At 35.4% G+C, this 11,695-nt stretch overlaps 1 protein-coding gene across 1 annotated transcript in view; it reads left to right on the forward strand.

The window, feature by feature from the left end:
- The window catches only part of olf413 (DBH like monooxygenase olf413), a gene marked incomplete at its 5' end in the record, with an annotated part of 196,099 nt that overhangs the window by 48,352 nt on the left and 136,052 nt on the right, over positions 1-11,695 (forward strand). The window contains one exon of the mRNA XM_017611606.1: positions 3,021-3,190. Within this exon, the coding sequence (XP_017467095.1) occupies positions 3,021-3,190 (170 nt within the window). The remainder of the gene's footprint in view (positions 1-3,020; positions 3,191-11,695) is intronic.

The following is an 11,695-nucleotide window of genomic DNA, read 5'->3' on the forward strand; positions in this document are numbered from 1 at the left end:
TACGAAAACTGCGATATTTTAGTAACTACTGAAGATAATTCACTCAAAATTGATATTTACAATAACTTTTAGACGAAAAATAAGAATATTATACATTTTCGGAAAATGGGCGTAGCCACGCCCACTTATGGTTACATGTGCATATCTTGGTAACCGCTGCACCAATTTCTTCCAAACTTGGCACAGTTGTTGGCCTTGATATAACATACGAAATGGCCGAATATTTTGAAAATCGGAGAATAACCACGCCCACATCCCATATAACGGTAATTTAGAGAAATACAAAATCTTCGATAAATCAGTAAATATTAAAGCTAATTTATTCAAAATTGATGCTTGTAACAATTCTTTACCAAGAAATACGTTTATGGTAAAATTTTGGAAAATGGGCATGGCACCGCCCACTTATGATCACATATAGGTATATCGGTAACCGTTCTACCAATTTGTACCAAACTCGGTGTGGTTATTGTGCTTGCCACATATAAGCAAAACGTTGAAAATTATTGAAATCGGACTAAAATAATGGCCGCTTCTCATATAACGGTAAATTTCAGAAATGCTTGAAACTTCAATATTTCGAAATTGAAGTACGCTTATTTACTCAAAATTGATACACCCCGGCTTACCATCTAGCGGAAGGTTTCGGAAAGGTGAAAAAACATATATTTAATACTTGCGCCGGGTATTTAATGTTCGGCTCCGCCCGAACTTAGACTTTCTTACTTGTTAATCTAACCTTTAAATATAAAGTGAGCTTTAAAGTTAAAGGATCCTTCAGAAAACGGCCCTAAACCCTTTAATTTGCAACGGAACCTTCTGCAAAAATTCTTGAAGGAAATGTTTTGAAAAGTTTTTTCCCTTCCTTGTAAATTTTCCACAAATGGTCTTAGCAACTTTTCACTCTAAGCCAGCGATATGAATGCCTGCACTACACTTAGGCGATTCGCTTAAATTCGTAAAGTCTTAAACTATGTAAAACTCATAAATTTACGAGGCTTTTATGGGAACGCCCCCTTTGTGAAAAGATGCGTAAATTGATTGTTTGACAGATCAACCAGGAATATCGGAGTTATATTCACAAGAAATGTTATACACTTTTGACAATAGAGGGCCTTTTTCAATGGCGGTTCATGCCTTCTCCACAAAGGTGGGTTGGAGGTGCCACGCCCATCCCACCTTCGCCCACCGTCGCTTCAACGACCGCTCTTATAGGAAAGTTTCCCCCAAGCAATTCTTATTTACATACCATCATAATTTTCAAATTGTGGGAAATACCTTTCCCATGGTATTTATAATCGGTCTAGACTTTATAGAAAAATATAGTTTCCTTCTAGATTAAAATTTTTACAGCTTAAACTGGTTTATTTTACGCCTAGGCCCCTTTAACACAAACACTAAAAGTAACTGTAAAAATAAATCATAAAATTGTAGAAATTCTTTAACACAAAGCAGCGCACTTGTAGGTACTGATTTTTTTGGAAAATCGCAAAAATTAGTTTTTTTGCACATTATAACGTATCTAATAAATACAAACTTGTGTTTTTCTCTTCAAGTTAAAATCTAGAAAACTGTGCGTAGGAAATACGGAATTTTCTATTTATTTGATCAGTATAAGGTCCTAAGTTAGAAACAAGGAAGAAGGTATAAGTTCATGTTCAAACATTAAATACCCGGCGCAAGTATTAAATATAGTTTTTCACCTTTCTGAGAACTACATGGTAAAAAGAGTGGTTTACCCCTATTTCTAACAATTTTGAGTTATACTTAATGAGAAAAACTTTTATGGATACATGTGGGCGGTATCACGCCCACTATCCAAACTTCTATAATAATGTTACTTATTTCAAGGGATTGTTGTTAGAATCAATTTTGAGTAAATTAGCGTCCTTAATTGACCGTTATATGAACAGTGGGAGTAATTTTAGTCCGATTTCAATAATTTTTACCGTTTTGCTTTTATGTGGTAAGCGAAATAATCATACCAAGTTTGGTACAAATTGGTCGAACGGTTACCGAGATACACATAATACCTGGTCATAAGTGGGCAGTGCCACACCCTTTTTCCAAAGTTTTATTATAACCGTGTTTTTTGTTTAAGAGTTATTGCAAACGTCAATTTTGAATAAATTTGCTTCTGTACACTTAATGATTTATCGAAGATTTCGTATTTCTCTAAATTACCGTTATATGGGATGTGGGCGTGGTTATTGTCCGATTTTAAAAATTCGTTTAACCGTTTGCTATGTTGTAATAAGGCTAACAATTGTGCCAAGTTTGGGAGAAATTAGTGTATCGGTTACCAATATATGCACATGTTATCATAAGTGGGCGTGGCTAAGTCCATTTTCCAAAAATTTATAATATTCTTATATTGCGTTTAAAAATCATTTTAAATATCAACTTTCAGCGAATAAACTACAGTAGTTATCGCAGTTTTCGTATTTCCAACTATTCCATTTTCAATACCAACCTACCTTGGGTAAAGGGCAATATACATACCAAAATTCGTTGAGATATCTAAATTTTTGCTCAATTTATCGTGTACACGGACGAACGGACGGAGAGACAGACATGGCTTCATCGACTTCTCTTTTCATTCTGATTATTTATGTATACATTTGTCTATATCTATCTCGATTCGTTTTGGCTGTTACAAACAACCATTATGTGAACAATGTTATAATACCTTTGTGAACAAGTGCGCTCGGGTATAAAAAGCATAGCTCCTTGGCACCAAAACCACTGTTAACCAGTGTAATAACAGTTACTCATTTGCGCAAAATGGCTAGTTCCTTAAGCAGGGATCACACGATTTATTCATTTGTACATTTTGAGAGTTACAGATTGGTATTGTATGGAAAGTCTTTTATTGAGCTGAACTCAGATTTCTAAACAACACTACTCTGTAACTGCCGAAATGTACAAATCTTTACAAATGTACAAATCGTGTGATCCCTGCTTTAACAAAACGTATGAACGTTAAACACATATTTACTTACGTATTATACTATTTGCAGGTATGGATCCAAATTGGCGGCACATAATTCCTCCGGGACAAAAGGAGGTAATCTCTGTGGGACAATGTATTGAGGACTGCACCGCTTATGCCTTTCCGCCCCAGGGCATTCATATTTTTGCTGTTATGATGCGCACACACCAAATCGGCAAGGAAATAAAACTCCGTCAGGTAAATATCTTTGTATGTAAATGTTTACATTTGCCCAGCATGATGAGCATCGTTGCGGTTTTGGTAATTCTTTATCAGAATTGGAAATCATTTCCGCGTTTATCGGACTTGGTTGTTTGACAAATAACACTAGGTACTCGACAAAAAAAATCACCAAGAATGAAATAAAACTTTTCTAGCGTAGAACTTTCTGGGTCTGGCCTAGGTTCTGAGATATCGGTGAAAATATGAAAACCCATAGTTGCGACACGTAACATAACATATGTGCATCGAATAGTTATATTTCTCACTCTATCGCTTTTACATCTGATTGGTTTGGTCACAATAGAAAAAAACTTGCAGAAAATTAAAAAACATCTTATTTCTTAAAAAGTTTCGAATGCAACCGACTTAAAATCAGAAAAAGTGTCAGACCAAAAAAAAAGTTTGCCACCCTATGTTACGGAGAACTCTATTACCAAATCGAATTTATATAAGGTGGCATCGATTCAACAAATACAACAATTACTTGTATTTTGTATTTTGTTTTAGCGAGTCATTGTTAAATTTCAGCTATACTTCCGCGAAGGAAAAAGGGCGACAGAAAAAATAAACACTATCACGTTTTCACTCAGTCATTAGCGAAATACAAAATTTTGACAATCACACGCTAATTACAGCTGATGAACCCACACCAACTTATATGAGTTCGCCTTGTCTATTAAAAAAAATGTAAGCCTACTAGCGCAGCTATTGGATGTATTTTTGATTTTATAGACCTATTCAATATTTAAAAATCTCGTGTCACGGTGTTAGTGGTCGAACTCCTCATAAACGGCTTGACCGATCTTTATGAAATTTTTTGTGCATATATGGTAGGTATGAGAATCGGATGTAAAGTATATTTCATACCGCTAGGTGCAGGGGGCGTGGCACCTCCCATACAAACCGAATTTTCCACACTGCATATCTCTGAAAGTGTTCATGGTAGACTACTCGAACATGGCATGGAAATATACGAAAACAATCGCATACTCATGGAGAAAAATTGTCGTTTTTGGAAAAGGGGGCGTGGCGCCTCCCATACAAACCGAATTTTTCATACTGCATATCTCTGGAAGTGTTCGTGGTAGAGTACTAGAGCTTGGTATGGAGATATATGAAATCAATCACATGGTCATAAAGAAAAATTGGGGCTATTAGAAAAAGGGGCGTGGCACATGCTATACAAACCGAATATTTCATTCTGCATATCCCGAAAAATGTTCATGGAAGAGGACTCGAACATGGTATGGAGATAAATGCAAGCAACCGCATACTCATGGAGAAAAATTGCGATTATTGGAAAAGGGGGCGTGGCACCTCCCATACAAACCGAATTTTTCTTACTGCATAACTCTGCCAGTGTTCACGATAGAGTACTGGAATTTGGCGATAGGGACACCCTATCCTAAAACAATTGTCTCAATTTTTTTATTTTAGAATTTTTAGTAAATTGGTATGAAAAATCTAATATATAAAAATATATATAATCAATCGCATAGTCATGAAGAAAAATTGGGGCAATTGAAAAAGAGCGTGCACCTCTCATACAAACCGGCTTTTTCATACTGCATATTTCTGGAAGTGTTCATGTTAGAGTACTCGAACATGATATGGAGATAATATGAAACCAATCCCATACTCTTAGAGAAAATTGCGGCTATTTTATAAGGGGCGTGGCGCCTTTCAAACGCACTGAAGGTATTACGTATCTTTGTATGCATATACACTTGTTCTAGGTTATTTAAGATGGCAATGGAAATATGCCTTCTGACAACCACCAAACCGTAATATTAGAAGATAAATGCGTCACTGAGAATCATGAACGTGAACTGTTGGTGAAAATGTTGGACCAAAATGTTTCAATACAAAAAATTAATTTTGGGCGGGACGAAGTTCGCCGGGCCTGCTAGGTTTTATATAAAGTCTGTAACTTAAATTTTCCTTTCATATAAGGCATTTGAGTAAAATTTTTTAAAAGCTATAAATTCATTTTTTTTCATTCATTACACACGTATGCAGGATCACAATCGATTAAGAGATTTGATAAGCTCAAGGCTGGTTTGATAAAAGAAAAAGCTTTGCAAATGCATTTGATAAGAAATAGGCTGTTTTAGTATTGTAATTCGCAAAATTTTACCCTGCAAATCATTAAATGAATGAAACATGAGACAACAATTTACATTAATTTCAAGAAATTATGTATTAACTCAGGGGCGAACGTAGATAGGGGTTTTTGGGGGTTCAACATCCCAGATGCTCTGGTAACGCCGCCTTGTATGAATTCGCCTTGGAACTAACATAGTCCCTAAAAGTACTACATACATATATACCATACACATATCTTTGGTTTGAATTACCTTTCGAAGCTTTCGAAAGGGGGTGTCCTTTTTCAAGTCGAACACCCAATTTGACACCACGCTTCCGATTTGGCTCAACCTCGGTTTACGGGTTCTTTACATAAAACTATTTGACTGGTATCCCAGGATTTATTTGGATTTTTCCTCAACCAGGCAAATCATAGACTAATTCAAATCGGTATATCCCGGCTTCTACTCATCGTAGAGATTTCATCTTAACCCCATTTGAAAGCTAAAGAATATATTTTAGTACGCATTTAAATTTTTACCGTTAAATTTTATTTTTTCTAAACAGATGCATTTTTTTAAGTTTATTCTCACAGTGTTTACACCAACTTTTTAAGTTTAAAATAACACCAACGTATTCCTTGTTTAATTCTCTACACAATCAATATGTTTAAAAAATGGGATGAACATACGGACTTTTATTAAAATAAATATTCATAATTTTTTTTTGTATGAGCGAGTAAATTTGTTGTTGGGAGTAAATTGGCAAATTCAAAGGAAATTGCACACGGAAATGGTGTGACTACGTACATAGATAAAGAAAAGGAGAAAGGCAAAGGTAAAAATAAAAACAAAAACAAAGACGCGTAAAGGTAAAGGCAAAAATGAAGAAGAAGGGCAAAGGTGAAGGGGAATATGCAGATGAAGAAAATGATAACCGTAAAAGTAAAGACAAAGAGGAGGATGAGGATACCGATAAAAGTAAAGATGAGGATAGGGGAAGAAAGATTAAAATAAAGATAATTAAAGAGGAAAGGATATAGAGAGAGGCACAGAGACTCAATCTGGGAACTATTTTGGGATTTTAGAGATTTTCGGCATTCTTGGGACTTATCGATAAAATAATCGATATTTTTATCGGTTTTTTTTTCGATTTTTTTATCGAAACTTTTATTGATATTGTTATCAATTTTGCTATCGATATTTTCGGAACTTATGGATATAATAATCGATATTTTTATCGATGTGTTATAGATTTTTTTTAACGATTTTGTAAGCGATATTTTTGATCGATTTTGTTATCGATATTTTTATCGATTTTGTTATCGATATTTTTTTTGATTTTGTTTTCGATATTTATCGATTTGGTTATCGATCTTGTTTTCGATATTTATCGATTTTGTTATCGATATTTATCAATTTTGTTATCGATATTTTTATAGATATTTTTATTAATATTTTTATCGATTTTGTTATAGACATTGTTGTTGATATTTTTGTCGAATTTTTTATCGATATTTATCGATTTTGTTATCGACATTTAACGATTTTGTTATCGATATTTATCAATTTTGTTATCGATATTTATCAATTTTTCTATCGATATTTATCTATTTTGTTATCGATATTTATCGTTTTTGTTATCGATATTTATAAATTTTTTTTATTAGAATAACATAAATGTAATAAGATAGAAAAAAGAAAAAATATAACCTTAAGCAAAAGCAGAAGTATATATGTACATATCGCACACCGTCTTCATAAGAGTCACAACTCAAAATTTGGCATTTTTGAAATTATGCGCTAAAAATATACACAGAGCTTTTATTTACCTTTCAGCAAAAGCTGAAGCAAATTTTTGTTATAGTATGTTAAAAAAACCTAAGGTAAAGTCACTACTGCTCATATGATTATGTGCTACGAAATAGTTTTTCGCATTTTCTGACGAACGTATTATTTTGAGTTGTGACTCTTTTGAAGACGGTGTGCGATATGTATATTGGTTATGAGCAGGGAACGGATTTTTAGGACCTAAAAACCTATAAAAAAGGCAAAATAAAATAACGAGATAGGCTGGAAAAGGCAAAATAAAATTGCGAAAAGGCAGGAAATGGCACTAGGTATTGCAAAAAAGGCAAACAAAGGCAAAACAAAATAGCGAAAAAGGCAGGAAAAGGCACTAGGTATTGCAAAAAAAGCAAAATGAGGCACTAAAAAACGACAGAAAATACGAAAAATAATCAAAAAATACATTTCTTTTAGAAATGTTTATATTACAAGTAAAAAAGAGAAAAACTATGAACTAGTTTCATTATATGAAAAATTTGTACTTTGAATCTTTGACTATTTTATCCTTTCGAGTTTCTAACTCATAAAACTTTAATCTGTATAGTTGTAGTAACATTGAACCACAAAATGCATTTTGAAGTTTTCTGGCATTATTTTCATTCGATTTTCGCGAAGAAAAGCCTTGAATGTACTAAATGTGCGCTCGACGGAAGTTGATACAAGTGGAGCCCAACTTAAAACGTTTGAAATGTTCATATTATCAGCAATAAGGGCGTTTTCCTCGCCCTTTACAATTTTATCCACACCCCTTATTGTCTCCAAGCCTACGTTAGCTGAGAAAACGGCTTTGAATTTTTCCAACACCAATTTGGCAAGAGGTCCCTGCGCTTCTATAAGCCGCATGGGCATGTGTATATTTTTTAATCTTAAAAAAAAAAATTTTAAATGCTATAATCACTTTTTTAAAGGTAGAAAAGGCAAAAAAAGGCATATATCTTAAAAAAGGCAAAAAAAGGCAACATCAAATGTGTATATATGGAATCAGGGAAAGCTAAATCGTGGACATTCTTAATCGAATACACTCTATCTCTTTAGCAGAAAAAAAGGCAATTTCCATAAAATCCGTTCCCTGGTTATGAGACAATATAGATATATGTATATGTAACGTAAGTTTCACTTCTCCAGTGTGGCCCAGGCGCACTTACTTTTTTTTTGAAAGTTCAGTTATGAATACAATGTAATTTACTTCAGCATTATACAAAAGTAAAATAAAAATTCCGGTACCTTCCAGGGCCAACTAACAACTAAGTATGGAAGATACATTCAACATTAAAATTTAGTCCACAGGAATATTGCGACATGTTATTAATAACAATGCATTGCATTTTAAAAACAAAATAAATATAAAATAAATAAATAAAATATGCTTATTTCATTACTCTTACTTCCGCTGACTCTTCGTGTAAAGAATAAGGTTTTGCAACTAATTTGTCTGTAGATACGGGAAACATGCAATGGAACTTCAAAGTACCCTTAATAGTTAAACAAAGCTGGAAACGATTTTCTTTAAAAAATTTTCATGAGCGGTCGTTCCGGAAGATACTTGGCCGTTTTCCCACCGCCACAACGCAAATTATTATCGTGGCCAAGAAAACGGCAGCGGAAAAAGGCGTTTTAGGGGATCCNGTTCCGGAAGATACTTGGCCGTTTTCCCACCGCCACAACGCAAATTATTACCGTGGCCAAGAAAACGGCAGCGGAAAAAGGCGTTTTAGGGGATCCAAGTCCTAAGAATGAGGATGGTTCCGTGCGCAGAAGTGGAAAACTTTTGACTGCCATTCACCTGGGAGTGGCCAGAAGCGATTCTTGTGCGTACGGTTCAAATCGCAGCTCANAACAGAGGAAGAGGAAGGCCTCCTCTGCGTTGGAAAGACCAGGTGGAGAAGGACTTGGCTTCACTTGGCATTTTCAATTGGCGTCAGTTAGCACAGAAGAGAAATGACTGGCGTGCTGTTTTGGACTCGGCCAAAATCGCTTAGGCGGTTACAGCGCCAAATAAGAAGAAGAAGAAGAAGTCCTAAGAATAATCAATCGTAGGAAAAAGCAGTAGAATTTTTATGAATCCGACGAGAACAGTCGAATGATGCCTGGACAAAAAGATTACGGTAAAAGTAAAAGGACGATTAGTTTTGTGAAATTTAAAAGAGTTGCATCGTTTATGTAAAGATGCTTATCCCGCTGCTAAGTGCAGCTTTTCGAAATTTACTACTTTTCGTCCAACGCATTGCGTTCTGGCAGGAGCAAGTGGCACCCACTCTGTTTGTTTATGTGCAATACACGAAAACGTTAAATTATTAATTGAAGGCGGAAATGTTAAAAGTATTTCAGCCGACACTACGGCCCCGTTATTAAATTATCAGGACTGATTTGTAAGCAATCATCAAGTAAACGCTATTTTGAAACTTGTGCTCGAACAATTAGAAAGACAGTTTGATGACCATTTAGTGCAAAGGTTCCTGAACTTTTTTTCTCGTAGATCCCTTTCAAAAATTTACTGGTTTCGGTGGACCCCCTGCTGATACCTTTCTAAATATTCCCAAAGCTCGTAAAAAATTAAATGTGAAAATTAGATCTAACAATGTAAATTTGCATCGCGGGTGAATTCAAAAACTAAACTCAGAGTGGCCAAAATAAGAGTAAAATATTTTCTTGTGTTCTATTTATAAAAATAATAATAATGTAATTACACACTTGTAGGGTTTAAAAAATTGAGCTCGTAAATACATCAAAATACTCTCTCGCTCGGAGGAGTTATATTTTTTAAGAGCACTGCGGGCACTAGCGTTATTTACATTATCTTCACCATAAACTCTTCAAATGTTGGGCTCACTGATGACTTTGCACGTGGAGTATATATAAAATAGTTTATTTGTATTAATGGCATCATTTTTATTTTTATCGCTCCGAGTTTTAAAGTGAGGCGAAAAATATGTATCATCTTTAAAACACAAAACTTAAAACATCAAAACGGCTAAGCTTTTTACGCCAAACTTTTAATTCAGAAACTGACAATAGAGAAGAGAACGAGTTAAAAAAAAAAACGATGACNCTTTTAATTCAGAAACTGACAATAGAGAAGAGAACGAGTTAAAAAAAAAACGATGAAAAATAACCAAGCAAGCAAGAAGCACAAATAGTGTTCCACCGTCTCATCTTCTTCAAGGCAAGATAGGAAAATAGACTTGTCATTTACGCCTATCACAGTCAGGTGTTTGTGCCACGTGGAGTGACCAGTCAGCAGTCCAGCAAGATGTCTGCAGTATCGTCTGCTCAGTGAGAGCAAACAAATTAGATAGACCTTGTGAGATTGAAGGCAACATGAGTTTTGCCCACCTTCATCCCCTCGATGCCTCTCAGTCCTTGCTGAGCGAAGTATTCAGCTAGTTTCTGATGGTGCCTTCGATTGCCGAAGGTGGGAGCGCTAAAACTGGTTGCGGACCGAGGAGTGCCTGATCTGAGCCAAATCTGGCCAAATGATCGGATGTCTCATAATCAGGTACTCCTGAGTGACCTGGCACCCAGAGTAAAACAACCTCGTTTTGTTCACCATCATATTTTAGTCGAGACTTGCATTGCCGAACTAGTTTGGAAATACTTAAATAAAGGGCTGTCCAATGCCTTAAGTGCTTAAATCTCTGCCGCCAGCAATTTTCGCCGCGCCCCACTCATTGTGATACCAGCATCCGGTTCTTTTTAGTATTCAGGTGGCCTTTAAGGCTTCCCCACGTTTGAAAACACAAGCTGACGGTAAGCGCAGCAGTGCGTCAAGAGCACTATACATTTACAACTCATAGACCCCCAAATTTTTTTCACGTCACCGTGGACCCCCGTCGAGTCTCCCGTGGACCCCTGGGGGTGGATAGTATTACCTACAGGCAATGGACTACTGCTGACAAGACTACGTTACTAACTTTAGTAACTGCATTAGATGAATATTTACAAACGGTTTAAATAAATTATTTCTACATTCTTTTATGGTGACGAAACAGACGGAATTTTTCAATAATCGAAGAAAAACTTTAACGAAAAACGAGTGCATTGTTGTTTGTGACTTTTCGGAAAACTATGCATATGTGAGTCAAAACTCTGTGCAAGGCATAATTGGAATAACAACCAAGCAACAGTGAACTCGTTTGCGATTTATTATAAACAAGTTCGAAAGTCTAAGTTCGGGCGGAGCCGAACATTAAATACCCATCGCAAATATTAAATATATGTTTTTTCACCTTTCCGAAACCTACCGCTAGATAGTAAGCCGGGGTGTATCAATTTTGAGTAAATTAGCGTCCTTGAATTTCGAAATATTGAAGTTTCAAGCATTTCTGAAATTTACCGTTACATGAAAAGCGGCCATAATTTTGGTCGGATTTCAATAATTTTCAACGTCTTGCTTATATGTGGCAAGCACAATAAAAATACCGAGTTTGGTACAAATTGGTGGAACGGTTACCGATATACATATATGTGATCATAAGTGGGCGGTGCCACGCCCATTTTCCAAAATTTTACCATAAACGTATTTCTTGGTAAAGAATTGTTGCAAGCATCA

This window comes from Rhagoletis zephyria, unplaced genomic scaffold (genome assembly GCF_001687245.7).
Source record: "Rhagoletis zephyria isolate East Lansing unplaced genomic scaffold, Rhagoletis_zephyria_1.1 Rzeph_scaffold_00431, whole genome shotgun sequence".
NCBI lineage: Eukaryota > Metazoa > Arthropoda > Insecta > Diptera > Tephritidae > Rhagoletis > Rhagoletis zephyria.